The sequence below is a fragment of the Nicotiana tomentosiformis genome, chromosome 7, assembly GCF_000390325.3.
Source record: "Nicotiana tomentosiformis chromosome 7, ASM39032v3, whole genome shotgun sequence".
NCBI lineage: Eukaryota > Viridiplantae > Streptophyta > Magnoliopsida > Solanales > Solanaceae > Nicotiana > Nicotiana tomentosiformis.
Genome location: NC_090818.1, coordinates 40,165,563 through 40,183,953, shown reverse-complemented (window position 1 = coordinate 40,183,953; position 18,391 = coordinate 40,165,563). Strand labels below are relative to the sequence as shown.

Below are 18,391 nucleotides of genomic sequence, written 5' to 3'. Positions count from 1 at the left end.
GTCACAACCCAAAATTCCACCACAGGCGTCAAGATGGCACCTAGTTTCTAAGACTAGGTAAGCCGATTTTTATTATATTTCGAAGCCCCCTTTTTTTTGAAACTTTATAATAAGCAACCAAAACTAACAGGGGAACGAATAAGAACATACAACCTCCCAAGACCGGTAGTACTGAGTCACGAACTCTAACTGAATACATAAAATAATCTCAAGGATCGAATACTCAATACTGTTTGAATAATAAATAACAGTACAATAAAATGGAAAGACTCCAAGGAACTGCGACGACCAAGAAGCTCTACCTTAAATTCTTGCGACCCCACTCTAACTCTGTCCGAGTCCGATATCTCCAATACCTGGCTCTTCACAAAAATGTGCAAAAATATAGTATGAGTACACCACGGTCGGTACCCAGTAAGTATCAAGACTAACCTCAGTGGAGTAGAGACGAGGTACAATGAAGACACTCACTAATCTAATAACTTGTGCAATATGATATACAAAATAATAGAAATAAATTATCAACTAATGATTTAAACAGCAAGGCAACAGGAATACCGTAAATATTACTCAAACGAATAATAAACACAGATACAACCAATTAATCAAATCCTTTCAATATACATCTTTATCTATAAGTTTTTTTTTCAATAAAATTCTCTAGAATATAATCCTTTTCAATAAATATATTTCGAATATACTTCCTTCAAATAAATATCCTTCCATTATAATTCTTTCAAATAAATATCTTTCGAATATAATTCTTTCAAGTAAATATCTTTCAAATATAATTCTTTCAAATAAATATCTTTTTAATATAATTCTTTCAAATAAATATCTTTATAATATAATTCTTTCAAGTAAATATCCTTCCAATATAATTCTTTAAGTAAATATCTTTCAAATATACTTCTTTCAAGTAAATATTTTTCCAATATAATTCTTTCAAGTAAATATCCTTCCAATATAATTCTTTAAGTAACTATCTTTCAAATATACTTCTGTCAAGAAAATATCTTTCAAATATAATTCTTTCAAGTAAATATCCTTCCAATATAATTCTTTAAGTAAATATCTTTTAAATATACTTCTTTCAAGTAAATATCTTTCCAATATAATTCTTTCAAATAAAAGTCACCTTGTGACACCTCATTTAACTTTCCTAACGTGAGAAATATATTCAACATATCACATCAAATGGCACGGCAATACCTCCGTGCACTTATCTCATTCTCACCCAATACATATATGTAGATCAAATCAATTAGCACGGTAACACCTTTCGTGCATTTATATCTTTTTTACCGTGCATACATATAACAGTACCAACTAGGTGGGAGAAATGCCTAAAACAATAAAAGAAATAACACGGAGGCACACAGGAAGCAACAACGACTACAAGTCACATAGAAAACATAGGTGCACAATAACATCTCCAGATAAAGGTATGAATGTATACACAACAAAACGATATCATATTATAATGTATGTCTCTCGTCCTCGCTTGCACGGAAATACCCTTCGTGCCATAAATATATTATAATATAAAAATAATTGCACGGCATCACCCTTCGTACTTTTACTCTCGTCCTCACCTGATAATATAAATGAAATAACACGGCATCACCCTTCATGCTTTACGCTCTCAATGGCACGGCATCACCCTTCATGCTTTACACTCTTAAATGGCACGGCATCACCCTTCGTGTTTTACACTCTCAAATGGCACGGCATCACCCTTCGTGCTTTACACTTTTCCTTACCAAGCACATGTATATCATTAACAAGCAAGGTAGGAAGCATAAATAACATCAAGGAGAATGTTTAAACTACAACACAATATAGCAATTCATATCACAATTTGCCATTGACCAAAACCAAATTCCAAATATGTAGCAGAATCAATAAATTCTTCAACAAATAGCCCAAGGCTCCACACAACGTATATAAAACCTCAAAACAATCAACAGAGGTAAAAAATACTCAGTATAGGGCAACACCTTTATCAATCCAAATTCTTGATAATTATATTTACTCCTCAATTTAAACTTATTTAATAAATATTTGCAGATAAGGATTCCATCATGAATTTAATTCCAAGAAAATTATCAAATCAACAAACACACGTAATTCACATAAAATCCAAATGACAATTACACCAAGTTATTATATAAAATACAAACTTGACAAATAAGGAATGAGGCGTGATAATTCAAGAATTTACTAATGCCAACAATTATCTAATTTAATACATAAGAATGCCTAAAACTTTAAACTAATAAAATTTGCACATATAAGCCTTAGTACGTACTCGTCACCTCGCGTACACGGATTTCAAATCACACAATTTCCACATAAGACTCAATGCCTAAGGGGTAATTCCCCCACTCGAGGTTAGGCAAGATACTTACCTTATTGAAGTTATGCCGATATTTCAAAATCGCCTTCTTGCTTGAATTGACCTCCGGACATCTCAAATCTATCCAAATTAATTGTACAACTTCATTAAAATTCATCGAAAAATAATTTCGAATAATAAAATACCAACTTAAAATTTTATTCTAAAAAATCAGCGCGGGGCCCGCCCCTCGGAACCCGACAAAATTTTTACGAAATCCGAACACCTATTCCGATACGAGTTCAACCAAACCAAAATTATCAAATTCCGATGACGGATCGCCCTTCAAGTCTTAAATTAAAGTCTAGAGGATTTCTACCATTTTCAACCCAATTCACTAATTTAGTGATAAAAACAATACTAGATTCATGTAATTTAACCAAAATAAAGTTAGGAATTCTTACCCCCAATGTTTTCCTTGAAAAACTCTCGAAAAATCGCCTCACCCGAGCTTCCTTGTTCCAAAAATGGAAGAATGAGACGAATCTGCACTTTATTCTGCTGCCCAGGGATTTGTTCTTTGCATTCGCAACCCTTTCCTCGCGTTCGCGATGAACAAATTCTCCAACAACCATTTTTAAACTCTTCTCAAACAGCCTCTAGTATAATGGTCATAACTGTTTACACAAAACTCCAAATGACAAATGGTTTAACTTTCTGGGAACTAGACTCAATGGACTATAACTTTTATTTGTTGCTCATTTCCTCATTCCTTATAGATTGCGAGATATAATCTTTCAAAATCAGCCCTGTGCAACAGAGATTTCCAAACTCTTCCCAGACATCCTATAGTTTATCTACCATAACGTTTGGTACACAACTCCAAATGATAAATGGTTTATCTTTCTGAAAACTAGACACAAAGGGCTACAATTTTTATTTTTAGATCATCTCCAAATTCCTTATAGATTGCGAGATATGAGCCTCCAAAATCAGACTATTGCAATAGAGATTTCCTTATTCGCGAACGCGAAGAACAAAGTCCCAACAGCAAAATCCCTCTTCGCGGACGTGAGAGGCTCCTCGCGAACGCGAAGAACAACACCAGAACCAGCAGCATCAAAACACCCAAACTTGGTCCGAAACCACCCCGAATCAAACCCGAGGCCCCCGGGATCCCGTCCAATTGTACCAACCAGTCCCAATACATAACACGAACCTGCTCGAGTCCCAATCATACCCCAATTCAAGCCTAATGAACTTTGAAATTTTAAATTCTATATCTTGTGACGAAACACATCAAATCAATCTGGAATGACTTCAAATTTTGCACACAAATCATAATTGACATAACGAAGCTATTCCAATTTTCAGAATCAGATTCCGGCCCAATTTTCAGAATCAGATTCCGGCCCCGATATCAAAAAGTCAACCCCCGGTCAAACTTCCCAAAAATTCATCTTTCGCCATTTCAAGCCAAATTCCTCTACAGACCTCCAAATAATTTTTGAACACGCTCCTAAGTCCATAATCACCATACAGAGCTATTGACATCATCAAAATTCCATTCCGGAGTCGTCTTCACATAGTTCCGACTACGATAAAAATCCTAAGACTTAAGCTTCTATTTTGGGGATCAAGTATCCCAAATTACTCCAAATTATCCGGTAACTAAATTCAACCGCGCACGTAAGTCAATACACATAATAAGAAGCTGCTCAGGGCCTTATGCCGTGAGACGAGGCTTAAATTCTTAAAACGACAAGTCGGGTCGTTACAACTGGTCTGCGCATGGTAGGGTGTGCCTGTTTTGTATGTGACCCCATATCGAGATAACAACGTTGAAAATTATTTATTCATAAAGTGTGTGTCTTGGTCACTGATTATTACTCTAGGAGTCCCAAATCTAGTGATGATATTTCTCTTAAGGAATTTGCACACAACCTTAGAATCATTCGTTGTTGTTGAAATTGCCTCTACCCATTTTGAGACATAATCTACAGCTATCAAAATGTATCGACATGATTGTGAGGAAGGAAATGGATCCATAAAATCTATACCCCAAACATCAAATATTTCATATATGAGTATGGAATTTAAAGGTATTTCATCTCTTTTTGAAATATTACCTGCCCTTTGGCATTTGTCAGATGTCAACACATATGATCTTGCATCTCTGAATAAAGTAGGCCAATAGAATCATACTTTTAAAATCTTGGAAGATGTTCTGGTGGAACTGTGGTGTCCACCAACTGCTCTGTCATGGCAATGACTCAAAATATCTTTCATCTCTGCTTCTCGAACACATCTTCTCACAATATTATCTGAACAAAATTTAAACAAATAAAGATTGTCCTAGAAGTAATGTCTAGCATCGGTCCTTAGTTTCCTTTTTTGTTGCGGAGAAAACTCCTTTGGTATCCAATGTCCTACTAGGTAGTTTGCAATGTCAGCAAACCAAGGTGCCTGTTTTGCATAGAAAAATATGTTAATTTGGAAATTCTTCTCTGATTTCGATTGTCTCAACGGGTGGTAATTCCAATCTAGATAAATGGTCTGCCACTTGATTTTCTGTTCCTTTCTTATCTTTTATTTCAAGATAAAATTCTTGCAACAAAAGTATCCATCTTAGCAGTCTAGCCCTTGCCTCCTTTTTTGCCAAAAGATATTTTAATGCTGCATGATCAGTAAAAATAATGACCTTTGTTCTAATTAAATAAGAACGAAATTTATTACTACCGCCAGTGGTTCTTTTTCTGTTGTAGCATAGTTTAATTGAGCTTCATTCAAATTTCTTCTGGCATAGTAAATTGGATGAAAGATCTTGTCCTTTTGCTATCCAAAAACAGGCTCCAACAGCAGTATCACTTGCATCACACATAACTTCAAATGGTGAATTTCAATCTGGAGAAACAATAACTGGTGCTTTGGTCAATTTTTCCTTAAACGATTCAAAAGCTTTCTTGCAATTTTCAGAAAATTCAAACTGCACATCTTTCATCAAAAGATTTGTGAGAGCTTTTGAAATTTTTGAGAATTTGTTTATGAATCTCCTGTAAAAACTAGCATGTCCCAAAAAACTTCTGATGCCTTTCACAGTTCTGGGAGGGATCCTGCAATTAAATCAATTTTTGCTCTATCTACTTCTATTCCTTCATAAGTGATTTTGTGCCCTAAAATAATTTTTTCTTTAATCATAAAATGATATTTTTTCCAATTCAAAATCAAATTTGCCTCTTCACATCTTTCAAGTACAAGAGTCAAATTATGCAAATAATTTTCAAAAGTTTTTCCACAGAGTAAAATCATCCATAAAAATTTCTAAAAGTTTTTCTGTCATATCTGAAAAGATGGCGGACATGCAACGTTGAAAAGTGGCCGGTGCGTTGTATAGCCCAAAAGGAATTCTTCTATAAGAATATGTACCATGAGGACAAGTGAATGTTGTTTTATCTTGATCTTCAGGGGCTATTGGAATTTGATTATAGCTAGAGTAACTATCAAGAAAATAGTAAAAACCATGACCCGCTACCTTTTTCAACATTTGATCAACGAAGGGTAAAGGAAAGTGATCTTTTATGGTAGCATCATTTAACCGTCTGTAATCAATACAGACTCTCCATCATGGGACTGTCCGGGTAGGTATGATGTCATGCCCCAACCTCGGGAAGCGTGACCGGCGCTCAACCGAGTGAACGCGGCCGACCAAGCCTGTTAGATACTATCTACCCAATTAACCCATGATCAAGAAAGGACGTAATTTCATTAATTAGACAGAAGGAAGTTCATGCATACAATATTAATCCGTTTCATTAGTTATTTCGCCTTTAAGTCTCAAAATACACCGATTCTTATAGTCTGAGAGGAACAAGTGATCAAACACAACATATACTTGTTTAACATTCCCAACGCCCATATACAGCCCACATAGTGTCTACGGAGCCTCTAAAGATACAAAAGAGAGTAAAGATAATGCCGGCAACAAGGCCCCGGCTATACCTCAAAAGTGATCAATATGAACAAAAGGTACAATACAAGACCCCAGAAAGAAATGGGGCTAACCGAGTCCGCTGAGAAGAGGATGCATCACTATCTGTGATCAACACTGTCTGTTATGTAACCACCTGCATCTATTTAAAGATGCAGCGCTCCCGGCAAAAGGGACGTTAGTACCGTCGAATAGCACTAGTTTGTAAAACTAAACACCAACTCAATAGAATGAATAATAATACAAGAGGAACAATCAAGAATTCAATAAGGGCTTCAAATAATATTAAAACAACAAGTTAAGGATCATATACGTTTTCGAGTCAATTTCCATATTATTAGGTTGGGTGGTCTTTAGTACCGATATTTCATAATTCACAATACCTCTGTATTCTTACACGGAGTCCGATCTCGGCCCGATTGGCTAGGCCATCTCATTTGAGACATTACCACAATTTTATTATAACTTCTAGCACAATGCCACCATGTGTGCGGCATAGCGTCCGATCATGGCCCGATCGGCTAGGCCATCTCATTTGAGACATCAACCATTTTTATAATTTCATTCACAATACCACTGTGTTCTTACACGGAGTCCGATCTCGGCTCGATTAGCTAGGCCATCTCATTTGAGACATCACCCATATTCAATCAGTCATCTCAATTCATATTTCTTTCCCATACTTTCAATATAATGGCACGAGTGGCCCCAATTATAAAGTTATTCTTGGCGCTAGACCGTATTCCATAATTCAAGTTCTTTTCCACATCCCAACATTATTATTATCAACAACAATAAGGCTTCCCATTCAAGACGTTAAATTCACATATGAGCAATTTAGGAAATCTTAGACACATAGAAGCTTTTCATACAACTTGGCATAACAACCATTATTTTGAACTTGACATGAAGTCTTAACATTGCTAGCACATATTCCACATTTTGAACGCATCCTCAAATAACAAGATATCATGATGAAGCATTTAGAATAAGGATTGAACTTAAATTTTCCAACACAAACACATTAGAAATCGCCAATTCTATAATGATCAAGGGCTTACTCCAATTACATAAACACTGTGGGGTTCGATTCTAAGAAGAAGAGGGTTTAGCCAAAATACCTCAATTGAACTTCTCAACTCTAAAATGATCCGGAATTCTTAGCAACTTCAATCTATTTTAGAAATATAAAAAGTTGAACCAAAAATTAGGAAGATGATCATGGTTTTAGCTCATTTGAGCATTTTATCAAACACTTGGTGCGCATTAAGGTCCTAAGGCTCTTTTGTGGAAGATTCCATCATTTCTCAACCCACTCTCTACTATTTTTAGCTCACAATCTTCCCACATACTTCAAGGATACATGCATGCAAGGTAAGCACTCCCATTCCCATGAATTACCTTACTAATGGCCCATTCTAGTTACATTTTGAAATTAAGAGTTTGGGTGATAGAATCTTACATCTTAGAAAGAAGACCTAGGTGCCTCTCTTGATAATCTTCAAGATTTTAAGTGAGAATTGAAGAGCAATGTGATGAAGATCACTTCTCCCACTAGGACCCTCTAGCTCACTCTAAAGATATCAGAAAATATGATCAAAATGGTCCATGGGATGTGTTTTAATGAAATAGGGTCGAGTTTTAAAACCCCAAAATTGAAGCTCCGGAACGGGTTTTGCGGTCGCATATGCGACCACATAATGGTTATGCGGTCCACGAAATGACCGCGAAAATGGGTGCCAGAGCTGGAAAGAAACTGACCTGGTCTGCGGTTACTAAGCGGCCCACAGACCTGTTCTGCGGTCGCATAGTGCACCTCAGAACCTCCCTCCGAAAAATCTCAAGGTGGGATATATGACAAGAATGCGGCCCGCAAAATGTTTATGCGGTCACATAATGGCCGCGAAATTGGACATAAAAAATGCCCATAAATCTGCCCCACTCTGCGACCAGTCTGCGGTCCTCAAAGTGGTTCTGTGGCCGCAGAATGGGCCGCAGAAATGCGTACTTCAGCCCAACATTTTCCTTTAACTCCCAGTGTACTTTTCAATCCAAAAAGTTTGAACCGCAGCTCGCAAGCTCGCCTCGAAGAATTTTTACTATTATTAACCTTTACGCCTACTTTGGCATCACGGAATCCGTATTTTTAGGAAAAATTTTACGGGGCCTTACATATGAGCTCATTATTTTTATTTTTTACAACAGTCATACTTCCCTTTTTTAGTACTACCTGTACTGGACTCATCCATGGACTGTCTGAGATTAGGTAAATGATTTTAGCTGCCAAGAGTTTTACCACTTCTCTTTTCACAACTTCTTGCATTGCTGGATTTAGCCTTCTTTGTGGTTGAACAATCGGCTTGTAGCTTTCTTTCATCAGTATCCTATGTGTGCATATGGCTGGGTTGATTCCTTTGATATCTGAAATTGTCCAACCCAAAGCTTTTTTAAGTTCCTTCAGTACCTTGATCAACTGCAATTCTTGTTCATTAGTCAACAAAGATGAAATAATTACTGGAAAAGATTCATTCTCAAGATAAACATATTTCAAATTAGAGGGTAGTGCTTTAAGTTCAGTTTTTGATTGAACTGTTTCTGATAGTGTATCTTCTCCCTATTCTTCTTTTTCTAAGGTTTTAGCTTCTTTTCTAATTGTGGCATCCTCATCATTAGTCGTGCCAGATTTTGCTAAATATTTTTTCAATGAATCTGAAAATAACTGATCATCTTTGTATTAATCTGCAAGATCATTAAGCAGGTCAATGATAAAATAAGAAGATGATGAGTCATCATCAGGATATCTCATCATCTTTTGCATATCAAAAATTACTTTCTCCTCATCCACTCTCAAGATCAATTGTCCTTGATGTACATCTATTATGGCTCTTCCTGTAGCTAGAAAAGGTTTACCCAAAATAAGAGGTATATCAGTATTTTCTTCTATTTTCATGACTATAAAGTCTACTGGGAATACAAACTTATCAACTCTAACAAGAACATTTTCAATGATTCCTTTTGCCTTTTTTGTACTTTGATTAGCTAACTGTAAAAAAACAACTGTATTTTTTATATCCCCAAGTTTCAACTTTTGAAAAATTGAAAAAGGCATCAAATTGATTGACGCCCCAAAATCACATAAAGCCTTTTCAAAATGAGTTCCTCCTACAGTACAAGGAATAGTAAAACTACATGGATCTCCAAATTTTTGTGGAAACTTATTTTGCAAAATCGCACTGTATTTTTCTGTTAGCTTAACCACAGAAGTTCTCTTAATTCTTTTGCTGGAAAGAATTTCTTTTAAAAACTTAGCATATGATGGCATTTGGGTCAGAGCATCTGTGAAAGGAATATTGATATACAATTGTTTCAAAATTTCCAAAAATTTAGAAAATTGTTGATCAAGTTTTTCCCTTCTAATTTTCTATGGAAAAGGAATTGGCTCATCACTGGTATTTTCGTTACTTTCTTGAGCACTCATTTTCTTTGTCTCAAATTCAGCTCTTTTCTTGCTATTATCAACAGTTTGATTCTGAGCTTGATCTTCCTTTAACTTACCTTCTTTGTCGGGGTATGGATCATCAAGATTTTTACCTGATCGCAAGGCAATTATTTTGACATGTTCTTTTGAATTTTTCTCTGTATTGCTGGGCAATGGTCCATGGATCTTTTCAAAAATTATAGTGGCCAATTGACTTACTTGAATTTCCAAGTTTTTGAAAGAAGCATGTTGACTTCCCATCTTCTCATGAGTTGTTTTGATGTACTTGTACATCAAGTCTTCCAAGGTTGGTGCATGTTGTTATGGTCTAGGTTGATATGGCCTAAAATTTTGTTGCATCCTGTTTTATCCTTGAAATCCAGGTAGTGCTTGTGTTGGTAGTTTTTGAAAATGCTGAGCATTTTCTGCTCCATTGGGATTACTCTATTGGAAACCAGGGTGCTTTTGGGCCAGAGAATTACCATATTGGTAGCCTTTGTATCCAATCATGTTCACTTGTTCTTCAACTTGATTGCTCGCTTGGCATTCATGGTTCTGATGATTTCCTGCACATATATCATAATTTTCAAACCCAATATTTTGCTGAGAATTTACCTAAATAGTATCAAACTTTTGAGTCAAAGAAGCAATTTGTTTTGACAAGGTTGTCAGGACATCAGATTGGTTTATGGCTGCAGCTTTCTTAAGGATAACTCTGTTAGATGGCTATTGAACTGCATTTTCAGAAATCACATTTAGTAAATGTAAAGCTTCTGCAGTAGTCTTTCCTATTATGGCACCTCCAGCTGCAGCATCTATAACATTTCTTGTTGATGGCTTTAAGCCATGATAAAAAATATATAATTACATGTGCTCAGGGATATCATGATGTGGGTGTTTCTTAACATAGCTTCCAGTCTCTCCCATGCTTGGTAGACTAACTCTGTGTTAGTTTGCATAAAATTAGTTATGTCCTGCCTCATTTTAGTGGCTTTAGCTGGGAAAAAATATTTATTAAGAAATTTTTGAGTCATTTGGTCTCATGTTGTAATAGATCCTCTAGGTAAACTACGTAGCCATAATTTTGCTTCTCCTTTTAAAGAGAAGGGAAACAAGTGTAGCTTAATTGCATCTAGTGAGACACCATTGTATTTTGCTGTTTCAACCAATTCAAGAAAATCTATCAAATGAGTATGAGGATCCTCATTGGTTTCTCCATTAAATACACAATTTTGTTGTATGGCTTGAATTAAGCCAGTTCAGATTTCAAATTATTAGCGGCCACTAGTGGCCTTCTAACACTTGATTCACAGTCAAACTGATCTGTTCTGGCATAATCCCTTAGGATCATGTTTGTTGGCCTGGGGGCCACTTCATCAACTTATTTTTCCCGCACATGTTTGAAAGCATTTGCTTCTACCCATTTTGAGAAATAGTCTGTTAAAACTAACAGAAACCGTACCTTTAGCTTGAGGCAATAGCCCTAAGATATCCATGCCCCATTTTATGAAGGGCCATGGTAAAATAACTGAATGCAACAGATGTGCCGGTCAGTGCATGTAATTGGCATATCATTGACATTTATCGCACCTAGCTACAAAGTTTTCTGCTTCTTCTTCCATTTTTGGCCAATAATATCCTGCTCTTATTAATGTTTTCACCAACGATCTTTCCCTGACGTGATTACCGTAATGCCCCTCATGTACCTCTCTCATTACATACTCCGTTTGTGATGGACCGAGGCACCGTGCCTAAGGTCCACCAAACATTTTACGATATAAATTTTCACGAATTAAGCAATATCAAGCAGTTTTCTGCCGTAGCAATTCTGACTTCCTCTTATCTTCAGGAAAGATATCATACTGCAAGAAGTTCACAAATTCGTTTCTCTAATCCCAAGTTAAATTATTAAAATTTACCTCATTTTGGATTTGATCGAGTGTCGAATGAAACAAATCTATCACAATGAAATTTTCTGCATTTGTTACATTCACGATAGATGCGAGATTTGCCAATGTGTCTGCTTCTGCATTTTTCTCCCTAGGTATTTGCACGACTTTCCATGTCTGAAATTGTCCAAGTAATTCTCGTACCTTCCCCAGGTATTGCTGCATTTGCGTCTCTCTTGCCATGTAAGTCCCCTGTATTTGATTAACCACCAGTTGCGAGTCACTTTTGATCACAATTTATCCGATACCAAGTTCTCGTGCCAATTCCAAGCCTGCAATCACGGCTTCTTACTCTGCCTCATTGTTAGTGGTTGTATAACATTTTATTGCTTGTCTTATGACTTCACCTGAGGGTGGTATTAGAACAATTCCTAAACCTGCTCCTTTAACATTTGAGGAACCGTCAGTAAGCAGAGTCCAAGTCCCTGGATTAGCTCTGGTAAACACCTGTAGTTCTTTCTCTTCCTTAGGAACTAAATCCGTACTAAAATCCGCTACTAAATCTGCTAACACCTGCGATTTTATTGCAGTCCTAGGCTGATATATGATATCAGACTCACTGACTTCTATTGCCCATTTAGCTAGTTTACCTGATAATTCCTATTTATGTAGTATGTTTCTTAAGGGGAAAGCAGTTATAACAGAAATAGGATGACATGTATAACAGAAATAGGATGACATTGAAAGTAAGGTCGTAACTTCCTAGAGGCCATAATTAAAGCTAACGCGAGCTTTTCTAGGTGTGGATACCGTATCTCAGCATCTAGTAAAGATTTACTAACATAATAAATTAGGGATTGTTTACCTTTATCTTCACGTACCAACACCGCACTTACCGCTACTTCTGACACAGCAAGGTAAATGAGAAATCTTTCATTGTCTTTTGATTTGGCCAATAGAAGGGGGTTTGATAGACATGACTTTAGGTACTTGAGAGCTTGCTGGCACTCGTCAGTCCATTCAAACTGGTTTTGCTTCTTCAGCACTAAAAAGAATTTAAAACTTTTTTCTGATGACTTTGATATAAACCTCCCTAGAGCTGCTATCCTGCCTGTTAATCTATGCACTTCTTTCTTGCTCGTGAGTATATATGGTATCTCCTCAATAGCTTTGATTTGTGCGGGATTCACTTCAATACCCCTGTTAGAAACAAGAAAATCGAAAAACTTACCTGACACCACGCCAAAAGCATATTTTCCCGGGTTTAACTTCATGTTGTACTTGCGGAGAATCTCAAAGGTGTCTGACAAGTGTTGAAAATGATCCTCTGCTTGTGTCGACTTGACCAACATATCGTCTATGTAGACTTCCATAATTTTTCCTAGATGTTCTTGGAATATTTTAGTCACCAATCTTTGATATGTAGCTCCAATATTTTTCAAGCCAAATGGCATTACTTTGTAACAATAAGTCCATGTGTCTGTTACAAGCAAAATTTTTTCTTCATCTATAGGGTCCATTTTTATTTGGTTATAACTTGAATATGCGTCTAAAAAATATAAAAGTTCATGACCTGCAGTAGAATCAATTAATTAATCTATATGTGGTAAAGAAAATAAATCTTTAGGACAAGCCTTATTTAAATCAGTATAGTCTACGTAAACTCACCATTTTCCATTTTTTAGAACCACAACAGTACTGGCTAACCAGTCAGGGTACTTTACCACTCGTATTGAACCAATTTTTACATCTTTTGTACCTCATCCGGGATCACTTGATTTTTTAAGGACCCATGCTTTATTTTCTTCTACTTAACATGTGGGTGTGAAGGATCCTCATTCAGCTTATGAGTCATCACCTCCAGTGGTATACCTGTCATATCTGAGTGCGACCAAGCAAAGCAATCTGCGTTAGCTCGTAAAAATTCAATTAACTTACCTTTCATTTCTGGGCTTAAATTTGCTACGACGTAAGCTTTTGTCTCGCTAGTGGGAAATAATATTATAGCTTTGAGCTTCTCGGTATTTGTTTTAATATTTTCATTTTCTTCTGGCTCTTGAATAACATTGGGTCTCAAATCAACATCAGTCTGTCCTTGCGTGTCTTCTGTTGAGGTTTTCGCAACAGTGTCCTCAATCGAATTCTGTAATTGCTATTTCGCTTCTGCATTATTGGCTACCGTGCTTGCGATCACCACTGAGTTGATACTTCTTGAAGCTTGTTGATCTCTACGGATTTGACAGATTCCCCATTGTGAAGGAAATTTGATAACTTGATGCAATGTGGAAGGGACAACATCCATATCATGAATCCACGGTCTTCCTAGAATTATATTATAGGCCATGTCCAAGTCTATCACCTGGAACCTTGTATCCTTGACGACCCCTTCTACAAATGTGGTTAGTACAACTTCCCCTTTTGGTATAACACTTGAATTATCAAACCCGGACAAGGACCACACTTTTGGTACGACCTTATCATTAGCTTGCATTTCATTCACTACCCTCAGTAAAATGATGTTCACTGAGCTACCTGAATCAATCAAAACTCGTCTTACGTTAGTATCATGTACAAGTAAAGATATTACCGGTGCATTTTTGTGAGGAATCATCAAGCCGTCTGCATCCTCATCATCAAATGTTATACTGTCGCTATCCAAGACATGGCGAACTCGCTTTCCCTGAGTGACCGTGACTTTTGATGTCTTTTTTGTGCATGTATATGTTACTCCATTGACCTCATCTCCCCCAATTATTACGTTGATTGTTCTTTTTGGTGATGGAGATTTTTGGGGGCTCTTGTCTGTTCTTTATGTATGATTGTCTTCCTTTCTCATTAAACAGATCTGTAAGATAACCCTGCTTCAACAAATGCTCGACCTCTCCTTGCAGAAGCCTACAATCTGTTGTTTTATGGCCATGATCATTATGAAATTCGCACCAAAAATCTGGATTTCATTTGCTTGGATCTGATCTCATTTCTTAGGACATCGCACCTTATCCCTCATACCTATTAAAACAACTACTAACTCGGAGGTTCTGATGTTAAAGCTATAATTTCCTATTCTTGTTTGCGTATTGGAATCATTGCTTCGGGCTCGTTCCTTTTTGAACCTGGCTGAAGAACTCGTGTATTTTTGCCTTGGTCTTGAATCGAATTGTGCACTCTCCTATTTAGATCTAGAGTTTTGACCTACAGGTCCCATTTACGGCTCGTACCTATTTTACCGAACCTTCTTTCTGATTCTGAACATCTCGATCCAGGCCTATCATCGGTCCTTGGCTGTGCGACCGTATCTTCTTCTATCCGCAACTTCGTATTGTATCTGTTCTACACATCGTTCCAAGTTGTTGCTGGAAATTCTCGCAAACTTTCTTTCAGCCTCCTCGTGGCTTCTGAACTTTTCTTGTTCAAGTTGCTCGCGAATGCCATAGCCGCCCAGTTATCAGGTACTCGAGGTAACATCATTCTCTCCCCCTGTAATCTATCTACGAATTCCGTGAGCAATTACGTACTCCCTTGTTTAACCTTAAAGATGTCTTCCATCCTTTTTTAACTTTATGAGCCCCCGAATGTACTTTTATAAATGAATCTACAAGCTCAGCAAAAGAATCAATAGAATTTTCGGGTAAAAGAAAATACCACGTTAACGCTCCCTTTGTAAGTGTTTCACCAAACTTTTTAATCAAAACCGATTCGATTTCCTGTTTGGTTAAGTCATTGCCTATCACGCCAGTAGTGAACGCAGTTACATGATCTCGAGGGTCAGGTGTTCCATCATATTTGTGAATATCAGACATTTTAAACTTTTTGGAAATTGGTAAAGGTGTCTCACTTGGCTTTCAGGGTTGTTGTGAATACTTGACAATATTCACCCATTTGATTACGGGTAGTATGCATGGTATCTGCTCTATGCGATCATTCTGTTCCTTCAACTGTTTCTGCAAAGTTAGCACTGAACTTTGTAAATTAGAATTATTTGGAGTACCTGACCCTCTATCACGAGATTCATTAGGATTTTTTCCACTTCCAGAATTATCAAGCCCTGAACGCGGGTTCTCCAAAGTCACTGTATTAACTGGTGGAGGAGTTTGCGCCGCATTGGGTAATCCTCTAACAAAAGCTTGTAGTACATTGTTCACGTGTTCTGTAATCAATTACTTTAGAGCGTCTTGCTCCACAGTTTGGTCGTTTCCGTGTTGATCATCAGTACGTAAAATGGATCTTTCAGGCGAACTTCCATGAGACTGTTGAGGGGATCCCGTAGGTGTGTGGTGTGGTGGAGTTACACCTTGTTGGTTCAGCTGGTTGTTGTCATTAACGGTTGACATATTTGATTGTTAAAGACTGGAAAGTGAACAGATTATCAGATTTCCGGTAACGGAACCAATTTGTTTAACCAAAAATGGATTTCTCTATCAAAGTCAATATCTAGAAGAAATTGGGCTACTGATAACCAAGATTTATTTCACTTTCTCAACAATTTGAAAGAATAAATCAACGAGTGAAAATAATTGACATAGAAAATGTGAAATGAACTGATAATCACTCCCAAAATTACGGCTTAAAACTTTGAGAGTAAAGCAAAGAATAACTGTATAAATTTCAATAATAATTGCTTCTTGCCATTACAGATGAGATTTCAGTCCTTATATAGGAGCATACAATTATAACGGTTTCCTTATTTAATTTGGGCTCACTAATGATATTAATTGCCTTGATTACCCGTTACCATGTACAACCGTAACGGAAATATTTATGATTAAAGATTCCTTGTAACTGCACCAATTTCCCTTCCTTATTTATGACAGGTTTGTGTATCTTCCCTTCTTAATAGCCTTTATTCATTTCGTTTCTGTTTCTCCTTTACAGCTGTCATGTTTGATTTTTTCCTCAGTGTAACCCCGTGAGTATTTCTCTCGTGCCCTTTTCGCATTCTTTAACTCATCTAATTTAGAACACCACTTGTCGTTATATCGATATTCCACATACCATGCCCCGTCAACTTATTGATAGTCCATGTGTCATGTCTTTTCCATAAATACAGTATCCAAATAAGTAGATTCATATAAATTGAAAATGAGGGTCTATAACACTTGTGTCTGAGCACATCTGTGCCATTTTTATATTCTCCCAATTATAGGACCATACATTTAACATTTAGGTCATTTGAGTAGGCAAGTTTCAAGCATATTATTCGTACTCTATCTATTTTCATCAATATAAATGTGAATAACTCGTATAAATTTAAATTTTGATCCCCTATGCATTTATGTTTGTTGTTAGCTTAGTTCTTTTTGAGGTTTTGGTTCTTAATATTGCAGGTCCTTGTTGAGCTGTTTGTGTCCTTATTGTATTTGCTGTGCCGGAATTGGAAATATGGCCGTAAAGTTGGTGAAGCTTCCTGTTGGAGTCATTATATGATTTATTCAAAAGATCCCCTGCTGACTGCTGAGTGGTGATCAAAAATAGTTTTCCTACGTGTTGCTCATAATTTTTGTCTATAGATATCATACGTTTAATATGCATTATAATATCCTTATGGACGGTTAAAAAAAAAACACGAGTGTGCACTAATTAGTTCGATTTGTATGTAAAAAAAAACTACTATGGCCTTGCGCAATCCCAAGTCAAGGAACGTGCCAATGCCTTGCTAGAGGTTTTTCAAGACGAATTTAAGTATTTAAGTTATACTAGTTTCGGGATACGTCCTATGAGCGTGTACCCTATTAATACATATAAAACTTTAAAATTTATATATATTAGTAAACTATGTATACCTGATATCCAATTGTTAATTATCATTTGAAAATATTTCTAGAATTTGATATTGAGTAAAATAGTATAATAATTATGGATATTGAAATAATCTATACATAATCAAAGTGTTAATTAGAATTTGTATTTAAATTTTGGTAAGTAAGTTTAATAAAAGGGGTGTTTGACTAAAGGGTAATGGACATACTATTATATATTACCATAGGACCAAAACATATTTTTTTCACAAAAAACTTTCTCTATTTTTTAAATATTTTTGCTAAAATAATTAAATCATATAGAGTTAATTGGTTTTAATTTATAACGGTTATAAATCTATGTTAAATAAGAAGGAAAATTGAAGAAGTGTTGGTCAAAATTATCGATTTTAGTTATAGTTTCGTACTTATTCTTTCTCTATTTTGTTTTTTATTTTTACTAAAATACTTCAATTATATAGAATTAAGATATTAGCTCATTTAATATGCAGAAAATCAATTGTAATCTATAGCCTATAAAATATTAATGGAAGTTATCATTATATCTAACATAGAATGTAGATTTATGTCGATATATTTATTTCTCATAATTGTATAAATATTTACCACTAATAGAATTATACTAACCTAACTTAAATGATTAATTATATTTAAGGGGGGAAAAGACAAACCTAACATGTACATATGGAGAAGTTTTGAAAAGAAGTTTTTATCACTATATTTCTAACGTGTACCATAGGTTGATATAGTAACATTAATATTCTTTTATTAATTGAAGAGGTCATAAAATTTAGGAAAGATTTAGGACTTCTTACGTAATTCAATAAGGAATGGTTTAGTAAATAAAATTTGACTTGAGTTTAAAGTCCTAAATATTAGGAAAGTAATTCAAATTATAATTTTAACCAATGTAAAATCGATTTTTAAAGGGTAAAAAAGGCG

General features: G+C 35.9%; 1 protein-coding gene across 1 annotated transcript; it reads right to left on the bottom strand.

Moving 5' to 3' along the window:
* Positions 1–9,060: 9,060 nt before the first annotated feature.
* On the bottom strand, positions 9,061–10,065 carry LOC104112541 (uncharacterized). The gene is made up of 2 exons (XM_009622491.1): positions 9,774–10,065; positions 9,061–9,662 (listed from the first exon to the last, which is right to left on the bottom strand). The coding sequence occupies exons 1-2, from the start codon at positions 10,063–10,065 to the stop codon at positions 9,061–9,063; spliced, it is 894 nt and encodes a 297-aa protein (XP_009620786.1).
* Positions 10,066–18,391: the final 8,326 nt, after the last annotated feature.